The sequence below is a fragment of the Dermochelys coriacea genome, chromosome 11 (assembly GCF_009764565.3).
Source record: "Dermochelys coriacea isolate rDerCor1 chromosome 11, rDerCor1.pri.v4, whole genome shotgun sequence".
NCBI lineage: Eukaryota > Metazoa > Chordata > Testudines > Dermochelyidae > Dermochelys > Dermochelys coriacea.
This window is the reverse complement of record NC_050078.2, coordinates 73,887,766-73,900,250: the sequence shown is the minus strand read 5'-3', so window position 1 is coordinate 73,900,250 and position 12,485 is coordinate 73,887,766. Positions and strand designations below refer to the sequence as shown.

General features: G+C 42.7%; 1 protein-coding gene across 5 annotated transcripts in view; it reads left to right on the top strand.

Annotated features, from left to right (window-relative positions):
- The window catches only part of LOC119863613 (aryl hydrocarbon receptor-like), a 165,171-nt gene that overhangs the window by 119,777 nt on the left and 32,909 nt on the right, over nucleotides 1-12,485 (top strand). For all 5 annotated transcript variants that reach the window (XM_038422304.2, XM_038422309.2, XM_043505752.1 and 2 more), the window contains one exon: nucleotides 2,972-3,061. In XM_038422304.2, coding sequence (XP_038278232.1) covers nucleotides 2,972-3,061 — 90 coding nt within the window. The remainder of the gene's footprint in view (nucleotides 1-2,971; nucleotides 3,062-12,485) is intronic.

Sequence of the window (12,485 nt, the reverse complement as noted above, 5' to 3'; positions counted from 1 at the left end):
CTTTCTATTTTGTGTTGCAATAGAAATTAATAAATTTGAAAATGTAGAAAAACATCAAAATATTTAATTTCAATTGGTATTCTATTGTTTAACAGTGCAATTAATCGCAATTTAATTTTTTTGAGTTAATCATGTGAGTTAACTGTGACAGCTGTAGCTCACACTAATTTTTATGCTTCTATTTTGGGCCTTTGTCCCCCATTATATGCCATGTTTGGGCTTTAGGAGGTTGTGAGATCTCTGGGGGGAGAGAGAGAGAAGGGAATAATTCTGCTATCAGTGTACTTAAGTCTCTCTACTGCCGTCCACCTACAAGAGAGAGGACTATGAGCGTTTTAATCGGAATATGTGAAATACAAGCTGAAAATATTCAGCTCTCTGATATTGTGTATTTGGAAAATTATTAATGGATTAATTATTGAAGTTGCTGAAAACTTGGTTGCCACAAAATTGAAATTTTCCCCCAGAAAACTTTGATTTTTGTTAAGTTTAAAAAAAAAATTTCTTAGATTGAGACATTCTAGCTTGTTGAGAACCAAACTGAAACACTTCATTTCAGGTCAGTTCAATATTAATCTGTGTCTGCTTGAGGTGTCATGGTTGATTTACCCTGCACCCTGATGCCCCTCTGGCTTAAAGTGCTCTGTGCCTCATGTGCATACCAGGGCCACGTTGTATCATGGGAGATGCCGTCCATATGGGAAAATGGGGAGAGTGAGGAACCTAAACTACAGCTCCCTTGAGGCACTGACAATTCAGACATAGTTCAGTGTTGAACCAAGCTGAAATGAAATATTCAACTCAGGAATGTCAAAATGTTTCATTTCAATCAGAAATGACAAAACAACTTATTGTCTCTATTCAGGATGAAAACAGTCATTGAAACATCTGAATTTCCTGATGTTTGATCAGATCTAATTAGGATACGGTTAAGCAACTAGACAGACTAGGTTCATAAATGTGACAAAACACAGCAGAAGGCACTTTGTGTTTGCTAGATCAGCACAGCTCTGCCAGCATTGGAATGGCTTCAGCACTTGTATGTGTGAAAAGGCGATGTGATGGGGTGGCTGCCCCCACTGGCAGAAAAGGGATTAAAAGCAGCCCTAGGGAGGCTGCACTGGAGGCAGTCAATTAGAAAGGGGCTGAGAGGAGTAGCCAATCACGTCCCGGTAGGCTCATACAAGAAGGGCTGAAGGGCTGAGCAGAGTTAAGTAGCTGACTGGAGAGAAGTAGCTTGAGGGGAGAAGGCCAGGCTCCTAGCAGGAGGAAGAGGTGCCAGTACCTAGGACAAAGCAGTGCTGCAAGCAGAGACCAGGGGAGCTAGAGAGAGCTCCTAGCTGGCTGCTAGGGCCTGTTGGCTGAGGCCCGGCGGTAAGGGCAGAAGAGGGTGCAGGAGCCTCATGGGAAGCAGCCCTGGAACAATGGACTGCATTTGCCACTGAGGGAAGTGGCTGGACAGAGATTGCAGGTCCCTCAAAAGGGGGAAACAGAGTGTGGCACAGCCGGAGGGCCGTGTCACTGAAAAGGATGCCACAGTCCTGGGAGTGGCGCAGGTCCTGGAACAAAAGTGACAGTGAGTCACCACCAGAGGATGGCACATTAGCGAACAGAGCTAATCTCCAGGACAGCCAGCAGGAGGCACCTCAGTGGTGAGTCGCACTCCATCACAGGCAGGATTTGTGCCTGCTCAGTAAATCTGGGAGAAAAGAAAACAACACTTCATTTTGAAATACTGCTTTATTTGGCCTCCTGAAGACTAGTCCAGACATTCTGTTTTCAGTTCTCTCCCAGAGTAGTCAGTTACCATATTACATGAAATTCACACTTTTTTCAGATCTTGGCTCTCAGATCACCACTAGTTTAGTTTGGTTTGGCTTTGTGTGTATCTGCTTGCTCAGTTTTGCTAACGATACGCGATTCACAATCCACCTCTTAGACTGTCTCTGTAGAAAATGAAATCCCAGTCTCTCCTCTGCCTCATTTTCAGTCAGTGAGGGGTGGCTCTGAAACTCGGAGCCCACTGCAACCTGACAATGGTTTTGCCTCAGGGACACCATTCTCCCCAAGGAGAATGCTGCAAAATCCAGACGGACTGAAATCGACCACCAGGAAATAACGAACGTGAATCTAAAATCCCCCTGGTAGGGAGGCCTCCCTAGGCTGTTCCACCCCATTGTAGTGGGCTGTGAGGTCCTTATTTCATTAGCCATTCCTCTGTCACCTGCAGGATGCCACCAGTGCGCCCCACAGAAAAGGACCTGTTGCTGGTGGCAGCTGCCTGTTGCCATGATACAAGCTGAGAGCTCTGTGTAGGGTTGCCAACCCCCCATGATTGTCTGGGAGTCTCCAGGAATTAAAGATTATGTTATGTGATGAGATCTCCAGGAATGCGTCCAACCGAAGTTGGCAACCCTAGCTCTGTGTCATCGGAGATAACCTCCATACAAAGATTCTTTGGTGTGGAAAGCCTTCCCCAAACTAGTCTACCCTCCTCTAGGCCCACTCCTACCAGGGTGTTCCAGTAAATGGCCAGCTGATGGCAGCCAGCCGGTGGCTAGCAGTGATTACCAATATCACTAATATCTAGTTCATGTATAGTGTTAACAAGAGATCAAATCCTGCACCTTTCTGCATGTAGCTAATCTCCATAACCTTGTTTCCCTGTGGCTGACATTCCTTGTCCACCCGCCCTCTCGGATTTTCAGAAAACACCTCCTTCCCCCTTCCAATCATTTGGGCCTGACTATAAATCCTTATTTCCCTATTTTCCCCAGCTGCAACCTTTCCTCGGGGTCTCGCTAAGCTGTCGTCCTACCCCCACTACTTTCTTATCCCCACCAGCAGCTGAACAGGGAACCTGACCTCCAGACAGAGTGAGATCTCTCCACTCACTTGGTTTCCATCTACACGCAATGGTGTTGGGTTGGGAGCTGAGTTCTGGTGCTCACTCTGTCTCCCTCTCTCCTAGGCTCTTCATGGCTTTGTGCTGGTGGTGACGTCTGAAGGGTTGATATTTTATTCCTCTCACACGATTCAAGACTATCTTGGATTTCATCAGGTTAGTAGGACGTTTCATAATGTTTTAACATGGTTTCTCTTTGGCCTGTGCCTTTCTTTTTTGGTTTAGCTGGTAAAACATATCCTCTAACCTGGGAAATAGCTGACAGCCAATGGCCTTCAGGCTCCTCTGAAATGCGTGGATGAGACTTGACCAGATGTTTCTGCTCCTAAAAGTAATGTGACTCTTCTGGGCTGATTTCACAACCACATTCATGGCTCCCTTGATCCGAGGCCAGCAGAGGGAGGAGCAGAAAATTGCTCTTGGCACTGGAAATAAAGAGCTGAGCTGATAAGCAGAGCCAAGCGAGAGACTTGAGCTCCCATGTGCAGAGCATGGGCCAAACTCTGCTCTGTTCCAGCGATGTAAGCATGCAGTAACTCAGATGAAGCCAATGGAGTTACTTTGGATTTACACCCATACAGATGAAAGCACAATTTAACTCTAGAGAGTCTGCCTGTTGTCATTCTGACAGTGGCATGGCAGGGTATCACTACCCCTTTTAAGATCACTTAACATAGGGACTACAGAATTAAAAAGGATAAATATCAGGGAGCAGGACCACAATACATGTATTCCTTTTCCCTCTCTGAATACAATCCCTTGTTACTTCCAGATGTGGAATGACTTTGCCATACCTCAGGAAAGTTGACTAAGGAAGGAAAGGCAAACATTACTGGTAGAAAAGACTCATTTGTGATCTCTTGCTACAGCCCTGCACTGGGAACAGTGCGGGAGAGCTGGTCAAATAACAATGTTGAAAAATGTCTCTTTGGCTGAATGGAATCCTTCCCAGAAGCTGCAATTTCTTCTGATTTTTTTGCAACTGAAAAACAACCTTTTCTGTTTGTCCACAACAGAATCAAACTTTCATTGTTGAAAACCAAAAAAATTGTTGGGTTTCAGGTTTTTCAGTGAAACTCTGAAACATTTTGCAAAAACTTTTGACAAAAAATGGAAAAACTTCTGTTTTTTCTTCAAAATGTTTTGTGGGAACAGAAGAACGGCCCTAATGGGTCAGACCAAAGGTCCATCTAGCCCAGTATCCTGTCTTCCAATGCCAAGTCCCCAGAGGAAATGAACGGAACAGGGAATCATCAAGTGATCCATCCTCTGTTGCCTGTTCCCAGCTTCTGGCAAATGTTGATTAGGGACACCATTCCTGCCCATCCTGGCTAATAGCATTGATGGACCTATTCTCCATGAATTTATCTAGTTCTTTTTTGAACCCTGTTATAGTCTTGGCCTTCACAACGTCCCCTGGCAAAGAGTTCCACAGACTGTGCATTGTGTGAGGAAAAATTTCCTTTTCTTTGTTTTAACCCTGCTGCCTATTAATCTCATTTGGTGACCCCCAGTTCTTGTGTTATGAGAAGGAGGAAATAACACTTCCTTATTGACTTTCTCCACACCAGTCATGATTTTATAGACCTCTATCATATGCCCCTTAGTCATCTCTTTTCCAAGCTGAAAAGTCCCAGTCTTATTAATCTCTCATAGATTCATAGATACTAAGGTCAGAAGGGACCATTCTGATCATCTAGTCCGACCTCCTGCACAGCGCAGGCCACAGAATCTCACCCACCCACTCCTATGAAAAACCTCACCCATGTCTGAGCTATTGAAGTCCTTAAATCATGGTTCAAAGACTTCAAGGAGCAGAGAAGCCTCCCTCCAGTCAACCATGCCCCATGCTACAGAGGAAGGCAAAAAAACCTCCAGGGCCTCTCCATTCTGCCCTGGGGGAAAATTCCTTCCCGACCCCAAATATGGCAATCAGCTAAACCCTGAGCACATGGGCAAGATTCACCAGCCAGATACCCAGGAAAGAATTTTCTATAGTAAATCAGATCCCATCCATCTAATATGCCATCTCAAGGGATTTGGCCTATTTACCCTGAATATTTAAAGATCAATTACTTACCAAAATCCCATTATTCCATCATACCATCTCCTCCATAAAATTATAGAGTAGAATCTTAAAGCCAGATAGATCTTTTGCCCCCACTGCTTCCCTTGGAAGGTTATTCCAAAACTTCACTCCTCTGATGGTTAAAAACCTTCGTCTGATTTCAAGTCTAAACTTCCTGGTGGCCAGTTTATACCCATTTGTTCTTGTGTCCACATTGGTGCTGAGCTGAAATAATTCCTCTCCCTCTCCTGTATTTATCCCTCTGATATATTTATAGAGAGCAATCATATCTCCCCTCAACCTTCTTTTAGTTAGGCTAAACAAGCCAAGCTCCTTAAGTCTCCTTTCATAAGACAAGTTTTCCATTCCTCGCATCATCCTAGTAGCCCTTCTCTGTACCTGCTCCAGTTTGAATTCATCCTTTTTAAACATGGGAGACCAGAACTGCACACAGTATTCTAGGTGAGGTCTCACCAGTGCTTTGTATAATGGTACTAAAACCTCCTTATCCCTACTGGAAATGCCTCTCCTGATGCATCCCAAAACCGCATTAGCTTTTTTCACAGCCATATCACATTGGCAGCTCATAGTCATCCTATCATCAACCAATACTCCAAGGTCCTTCTCCTATTCTGTTACTTCTAATTGATGCGTCCCCAACTTATAACTAAAATTCTTGTTGTTAATCCCTAAATGCATAACCTTACACTTCTCACTATTAAATTTCATCCTATTACTATTACTCCAGTTTACAAGGTCATCCAGATCCTCCTGTATAATATCCCGATCCTTCTCCGAATTGGCAATACCTCCCAGCTTTGTATCATCTGCAAACTTTATTAGCACACTCCCACTTTTTGTGCCAAGGTCAGTAATAAAAAGATTAAATAAGATTGGTCCCAAAACCGATCCCTGAGGAACTCCACTGGTAACCTCCCTCCAACCTGACAGTTCGCCTTTCACTAGGACCCGTTGCAGTCTCCCCTTTAACCAATTCCTTATCCACCTTTTGATGTTCATATTGATCCCCATCTTCTCCAATTTAACTAATAATTCCCCATGTGGCACGGTATCAAATGCCTTACTGAAATCTAGGTAAATTAGATCCACTGCATTTCCTTTATCTAAAAAATCTGTTTTTCAAAAAAGGAGATTAGGTTGGTTTGGCACGATCTACCTTTTGTAAAACCATGTTGTATTTTGTCCCATTTACCATTGACTTCAATGTCCTTAACTAATTTCTCCTTCAGAATTTTTTCCAGGACCTTGCATACTACAGATGTCAAACTAACTGGCCTCTAGTTACCCGGATCACTTTTTATCTCTTTCTTAAAAATAGGAACTATATTAGCAATTCTCCAATCATTCGGTACTACTCCTGAGTTTACAGATTCATTAAAAATTCTTGCTAATGGGCTTGCAATTTCAGGTGCCAATTCCTTTAATATTCTTGGATGAAGATTATCTGGGCCCCCCGATTTAGTCCCATTAAGTTGTTTCAGTTTCGCTTCTACCTCTGATATGGTAATATCTACCTCTATATCCTCCTTCCCATTTGTCATGCTACCATTATCCCCAAGATCCTCTTTAGCCTTATTAAAGACTGAGGCAAAGTATTTGTTTAGATATTGGGCCATGCCTAGATTATCTTTAACCTCCGCTCCATCTTCAGTGTTAAGCGGCCCCACTTCTTCCTTCTTAGTTTTCTTCTTATTTATATGGCTATAGAACCTTTTACTATTGGTTTTAATTCCCTTTGCAAGGTCCAACTCTACTCGACTTTTAGCCTGTCTCACTTTATCCCTACATCTTCTGACCTCAATTAGGTAGCTTTCCTTGCTGATCCCTCCCATCTTCCATTCCCTGTATGCTTTCTGCTTCTTCATAATCACCTCTCTAAGATGCTTGCTCATCCAGCTTGGTCTACAACTCCTTCCTATGAATTTTTTCCCCTTTCTTGGGATACAGGCTTCCGATAGCTTCTGCAGTTTTGATTTAGAGTAATCCCAGGCCTCCTCTACCTTTAGATCCATAAATTCTTCAGTCCAATCCACTTCCCTAACTAATTTCCTTAATTTTTGAAAGTCAGCCCTTTTGAAATCAAAAACCCTAGTTGCAGATTTATTTTTGTTAATCCTTCCATTTAGTTTGAACTGAATTAGCTCATGATCACTTGAGCCAAAATTCTCCCCTACAACCATTTCTTCTATGAGGTCCTCGCTACTCACCAAAATTAAATCTAAAATGGCATCCCCTCTACTCAGTTCAGCAACTACTTGATGAAGGAATCCATCAGCTATCGCATCTAGGAAAATCTGAGCCCTATTATTATTACTAGCACTGGTCCTCCAGTCTATATCTGGGAAGTTAAAGTCTCCCATGATCACGCAGTTTCCATTAGTATTTACTTCATTAAAGACATTAAAAAGGGCTCTATCCATATCCAAATTAGATCCCGGAGGTCTATAGCACACCCCAAGCACTATCGTAGGAGAGGCTTTACTAGTTTTCTTCCCCAATGTGATTTTTGCCCAGACGGACTCTGTCTTATCCATTTCATCACTTCTTATTTCTTTACATTCTACCTCATCATTGATATACAATGCTACTCCACCCCCTTTACCTTTGTTTCTGTCTTTCCTTAACAGCACATACCCTTCAATACCTGTAGTCCAGTCATGACTACTATTCCACCATGTTTCTGTTATCCCTATAATATCTGGTTTCACTTCCTGCACCAGTAGCTCTAGTTCCTCCATTTTGTTACCTAGACTCCTCGCATTGGTGTACAAACATCTTAATTTTTGCTGTTTGGACTCGCTCACATTTTGTACCCTATTAGGCACAGTCATTCTACAGCCAGTATAACCTATTAGACTAGTATCCACACCGCCCTCGCTCCTTATATACATTCTCCTACCCATGGCTGTATCCTTTCTTACTTCATCTTCTTCCCTCTCAATGCTAAAATCTGGCGTGGACATTTCCTGGACATCTCCCATCCATCTCCCCCCAATTCCTAGTTTAAAGCTCTCTTTATCAGTTGTGCCAGCCTCGATCCTAGAAGTCTATTTCCTTCCCTACTCAGATGAAGTCCATCCCGAGAGAACTGACCTCTGTCCGTGAATGCCTCCCAGTGGCCATACATCCCAAAGCCCTCCTTATAGCACCACTGCCTAAGCCATCTGTTGACAGTCATAATCTTGTCACACCTTTGTTGCCCTTCTCTAGGAACAGGAAGGATCCCGCTAAAGATCACCTGAGCCTCAATTTCCTTAAGTGTCTTCCCCAGCCTAGCATAGTCTCCCTTGATACTTTCCAGCGAGAATCTGGCTGTATCATTTGTTCCCACATGAAGGATAATTAGGGGATTCTATCCCACTCCCTTTAGGATCCTTTTCAACCTCAGGTCTACATCCCGTATCTTAGCACCCGGAAGACAGCACACCCTTCTATTCTCAGGATCAGCTCTAGTTACAGGCCTGTCTATTCTTCTCAATAGAGAGTCCCCGATCACATAGACTTGCCTTTTCCTGGTGACAGTGCTATTCTCCAGTCTCTCCCCTGTTCCCTCTGGCTGCAAGTTCTTTCCATTCCTATTTTCCCTTACAATCCTCTTCAACCCATCCTGTATCCTCCTGGGGCTCATATTTGGTGTAGTCTCAATTGACTCTTCCCCTTTTTCTATAGGGCTAGCCTCTCTTCTCTTCTTCCTTACCCTTCCACCTTCAACAAGTACCTGCTGAGCCCCTTCTTCATTTTCCAACTCTGCAAACCTGTTCCTAAGCTCTATTTCTCCTTCACTAGCCCGTCTTTTTCTCTGCCTGGTTCTTTGAGTCACATGTTTCCACTGACCACTTTCCTCATCCAGTCTCTCCTCAAAATTCCCCAGCCCTGCTTCCATCTGTGAGTCTGAGCTTTTCCCTTCAGATACCTCATATCTTTGCTCCATCATCTGCTCAAACGCCTTCCTAAACTCAACCAGACTTTCCACCTGCATCTCCAAACCTCGGATCTTTTCCTCCATCAGCTCTATCAGACGACATTTCATGCAGAAAAAACTCTTACCAGTTCCCCCCTCCAGGATCATGTACATACCACAGCTTCCACATCCAGTCATCCTCAATGTGTCTTTCACTACAGGAGTCACTCCCACAGCTGCCTCTGTATCTGTCATCTCCTTCCCACCTAAATCCTGTTAATCTGGGAAACACAAGCCACACCAAAAAGACCACACACCCCCCCCCAGCAAAAGCAAACCCCAAACAAGCACCACAAGCCAAACTCCCCTTGCAAACTCCCACTCAAACTCCCGTTTAGAGCTCTGTTTGCTAGCTCCTGTGCCGCTGCAGCTGTATGAGCTCTCCTCATATGAAAGCTGCTCCATACCCCTAATTTGTATTGCCCTTTTCTGAACCTTTTCCAATTACAACATATCTCTTTTGTGATGGAGCGACCACATCTGCACACAGTATTCAAAATGTGGGCATACCGTGGATTTATATAGAGGCAATGAACATTCTGCTCGCTTTTTTGAGTGCCATTGCACATTGAGTGGATGTTTTCAGAGAACTATCCACAATGACTCCAAGATCTTTCTTGAGTGGTAACTGCTAATTTAGACCCCATCATTTTATATGGGTAGTTGGGATTATATTTTCCAATTTGCATTTATCAAAATTGAATTTCATCTGCCATTTTGTTGCCCAGTTTTGTGAGATACCTTTGTAGCTCTTTGCAGTCTGCTTTGGACTTAACTATCTTGTAGTTTTGTATCATCTGCAAATTTTGCCACTTCACTGTTTATTCCTTTTTCCAGTTCATTTATGTTGAATAGGACTGGTCCCAGTACAGACCCCTGGGGGACACCACTATTTACCTCTCTCCATTCTGAAAACTGACCATTTATCCTACCCTTTGTTTCCTATCTTTTAACTAGTTACCGATCTATGAGAGGACCTTCCCTCGTATTCCACGATAGCTTACTTTGCTTAAGAGCCTTTGGTGATGGACCTTGTCAAAGGCTTTCTGAAAATATAAGTACACTGTATCCACTGGATTTCCCCTTGTCCACATGCTTGTTGAGCCCCTCAAAGAATTCTGGTAGATTGGTGGCATGATTTCCCTTTACAAAAACCATGTTGACTGTTCCCTAACAAATCATGTTAATCTAGGTGTCTGATAATTAATTCTGTTCTTTACTATAGTTTCAACCAGTTTGCCTGGTACTGAAGTCAGTCTTACCAGTCTGTAATTGCCGGGATTGCCTCTGGAGCCCTTTTTTAAAAAAAAAAAAAAAATTGTCACATTAGCTATCCTACAGTCATTTTTGTACAGAAGCTGATTTAAATGATAGCTTACAAACCACAGTGAGTAATTCTGCAATTTCACATTTGAGTTCCTTCAGAACTCTTGGGTGAATGCCATCTGGTCCTGGTGACTTATTACTGTTTAGTTTATCACTTTGTTCCAAAACCTCCTCTAATGACACATCAATCTGGGACAGTTCCTCAGATTTGTCACCTAAAAAGAATAGCTCAGGTTTGGGAATCTCCCTCAAATCCTCAGCCATGAAGACCAATACAAAGAATTCACTTAGAAAAGGAAACTAATTTCCTTTCCTATTCTGTCCCAGCTCAGCAGGCACTCCATTCTGCCTAAGCAGGAGACTTTTGCATTTCTCATGACATTTTAGTGGCCAATACCATATTCCCTTCCTTTGCAGAGGAAGCCTTTATAAATGGCCTCCTTTTTGATAGTGTCATTCTCACCAATTTGCTTCCTCCAGCTAAGCCACAGTCACCAGTTTTCACCCACATGTACAAACACTCTGATCATTTATCAAGGCTTGGAAACAGTTCACAGTTGCTTGCAGAAAGAGTTGGCCACCACGTTTATTGTAACTTAAATGGTCTCCTCAAAGAATAGTGGTTTCCCTGCAGCTTTCACTGAGCAGAAATGAACGTCCGTGATCTTAATGTTAACAATTGTTTCCCTATAATTAGCCAGGATGGGCAGGCATGGTGTCCCTAGCCTCTGTTTGTTTGCCAGAAGCTGGGAATGAGTGACGGGATGGGTCACTGGATGATTACATGTTCTGTTCATTCCCTCTGGGCACCTGGCATTGGCCACTGTCAGAAGACAGAATACTGGAGTAGATGGATCCTTGATCTGACCCAGTATCGCTATTCTGATGACCTTATGTTCTTAAAGGTCTGACTGATTTGAAATGAGCACTTAAATGTGGAGGGCCAGATTTTTTTCAAACAAGGCCAGATCACAACTGCATGTGTAAAATAAATGCAACTGCTCAACTAACTTGCATATTTAATAGCCTTAAGCACAGGATCAGATCATGTAATTGCATATCCAACTCTCCAGCACTGGTCTTTGCCGTGCACAGATACCTGATTTGTGCATGCAATTGCGGTAACTATGTGTGGAAAGTAGATATTGACTTGCCTGCCTTAACCTGTAGGGAAGTCAAATTACTTCACTCTTTTTATACAGGGCTTCTTTCTCTAGATATCCCAAAGTAAGCATCGTTAGCTCAATTTTGCAGATGGAGAAAATGAGCCAGAGAGGTGAAGTGATTTGCCCAAGGACACTCGGTAGCAAAGCCGGAATTAGAACTCTGGTCTCTTGACTCCCAGTCCTCAGCTGTATCCACCATGGCACAGTGTCTTGGACTCTATTTTCTGACCGCATCTGCAATGTTTTCTTTATGAATTTCAAAAATAAGTGAAGTTGACATCTATTAATAGCTCTGCATTATTGCAGGCAATGGAACAGATTTAGTGCTGTTTTTCTCCTTTTGAAATGTTTTTTTCTAAGTAATGGAATCAGGATAATCTAAGTACAGTACAGCATGTGCATAAATCAGCTGCTGAGGTGTCAAATTGCTTTAAGAATGTTTCTTCCAATATGCAGAACTTCCTTTCATTTAAAAAAAAACACATTATAATAAACTGAAATATAGCCAGTACAAAGCTCCTAGCATTCTAAACCTTATTTATATTTCATAATTCAGAAGTTTTCATATTTTAAATGTGAAGATCTTGAGGATTAATTTAGTTGGCAAATTGCAGAAAATTATAGTGAATGACTGAGTGTCAAAGCGCCAGTGAGGGCAGCGTTTGTGATTTTTATTATTCTGATCTGCTCTTTGTAAATTTTTGTCTGCTCTACTGACTCTCTCAGGGAAATGAGGTCAGATCTTGTTATGAAGTGTGACTTAATTACAGACTTTTTTGGCTTTTGTTCTTATTGGAGCTACCCTATTGGTCCATTGCTTGCTTTTTCTGCTTAAACATACTTCATCTTGCCAGCAAACACACTGCATATTAATTACACTGGGGTAGCATGTGACTGCACACCTGTGTAGTGAAGTCCAAAGCCACAATCTCACCCTTTAGGTGATGACAGGGTAAAGGCAGAATTAATCATGGTGATCTGTTTTGTTGAGATTCTTTGAGCAGACTGGGCTTGATTCTGCACCACTGACACTTGAAT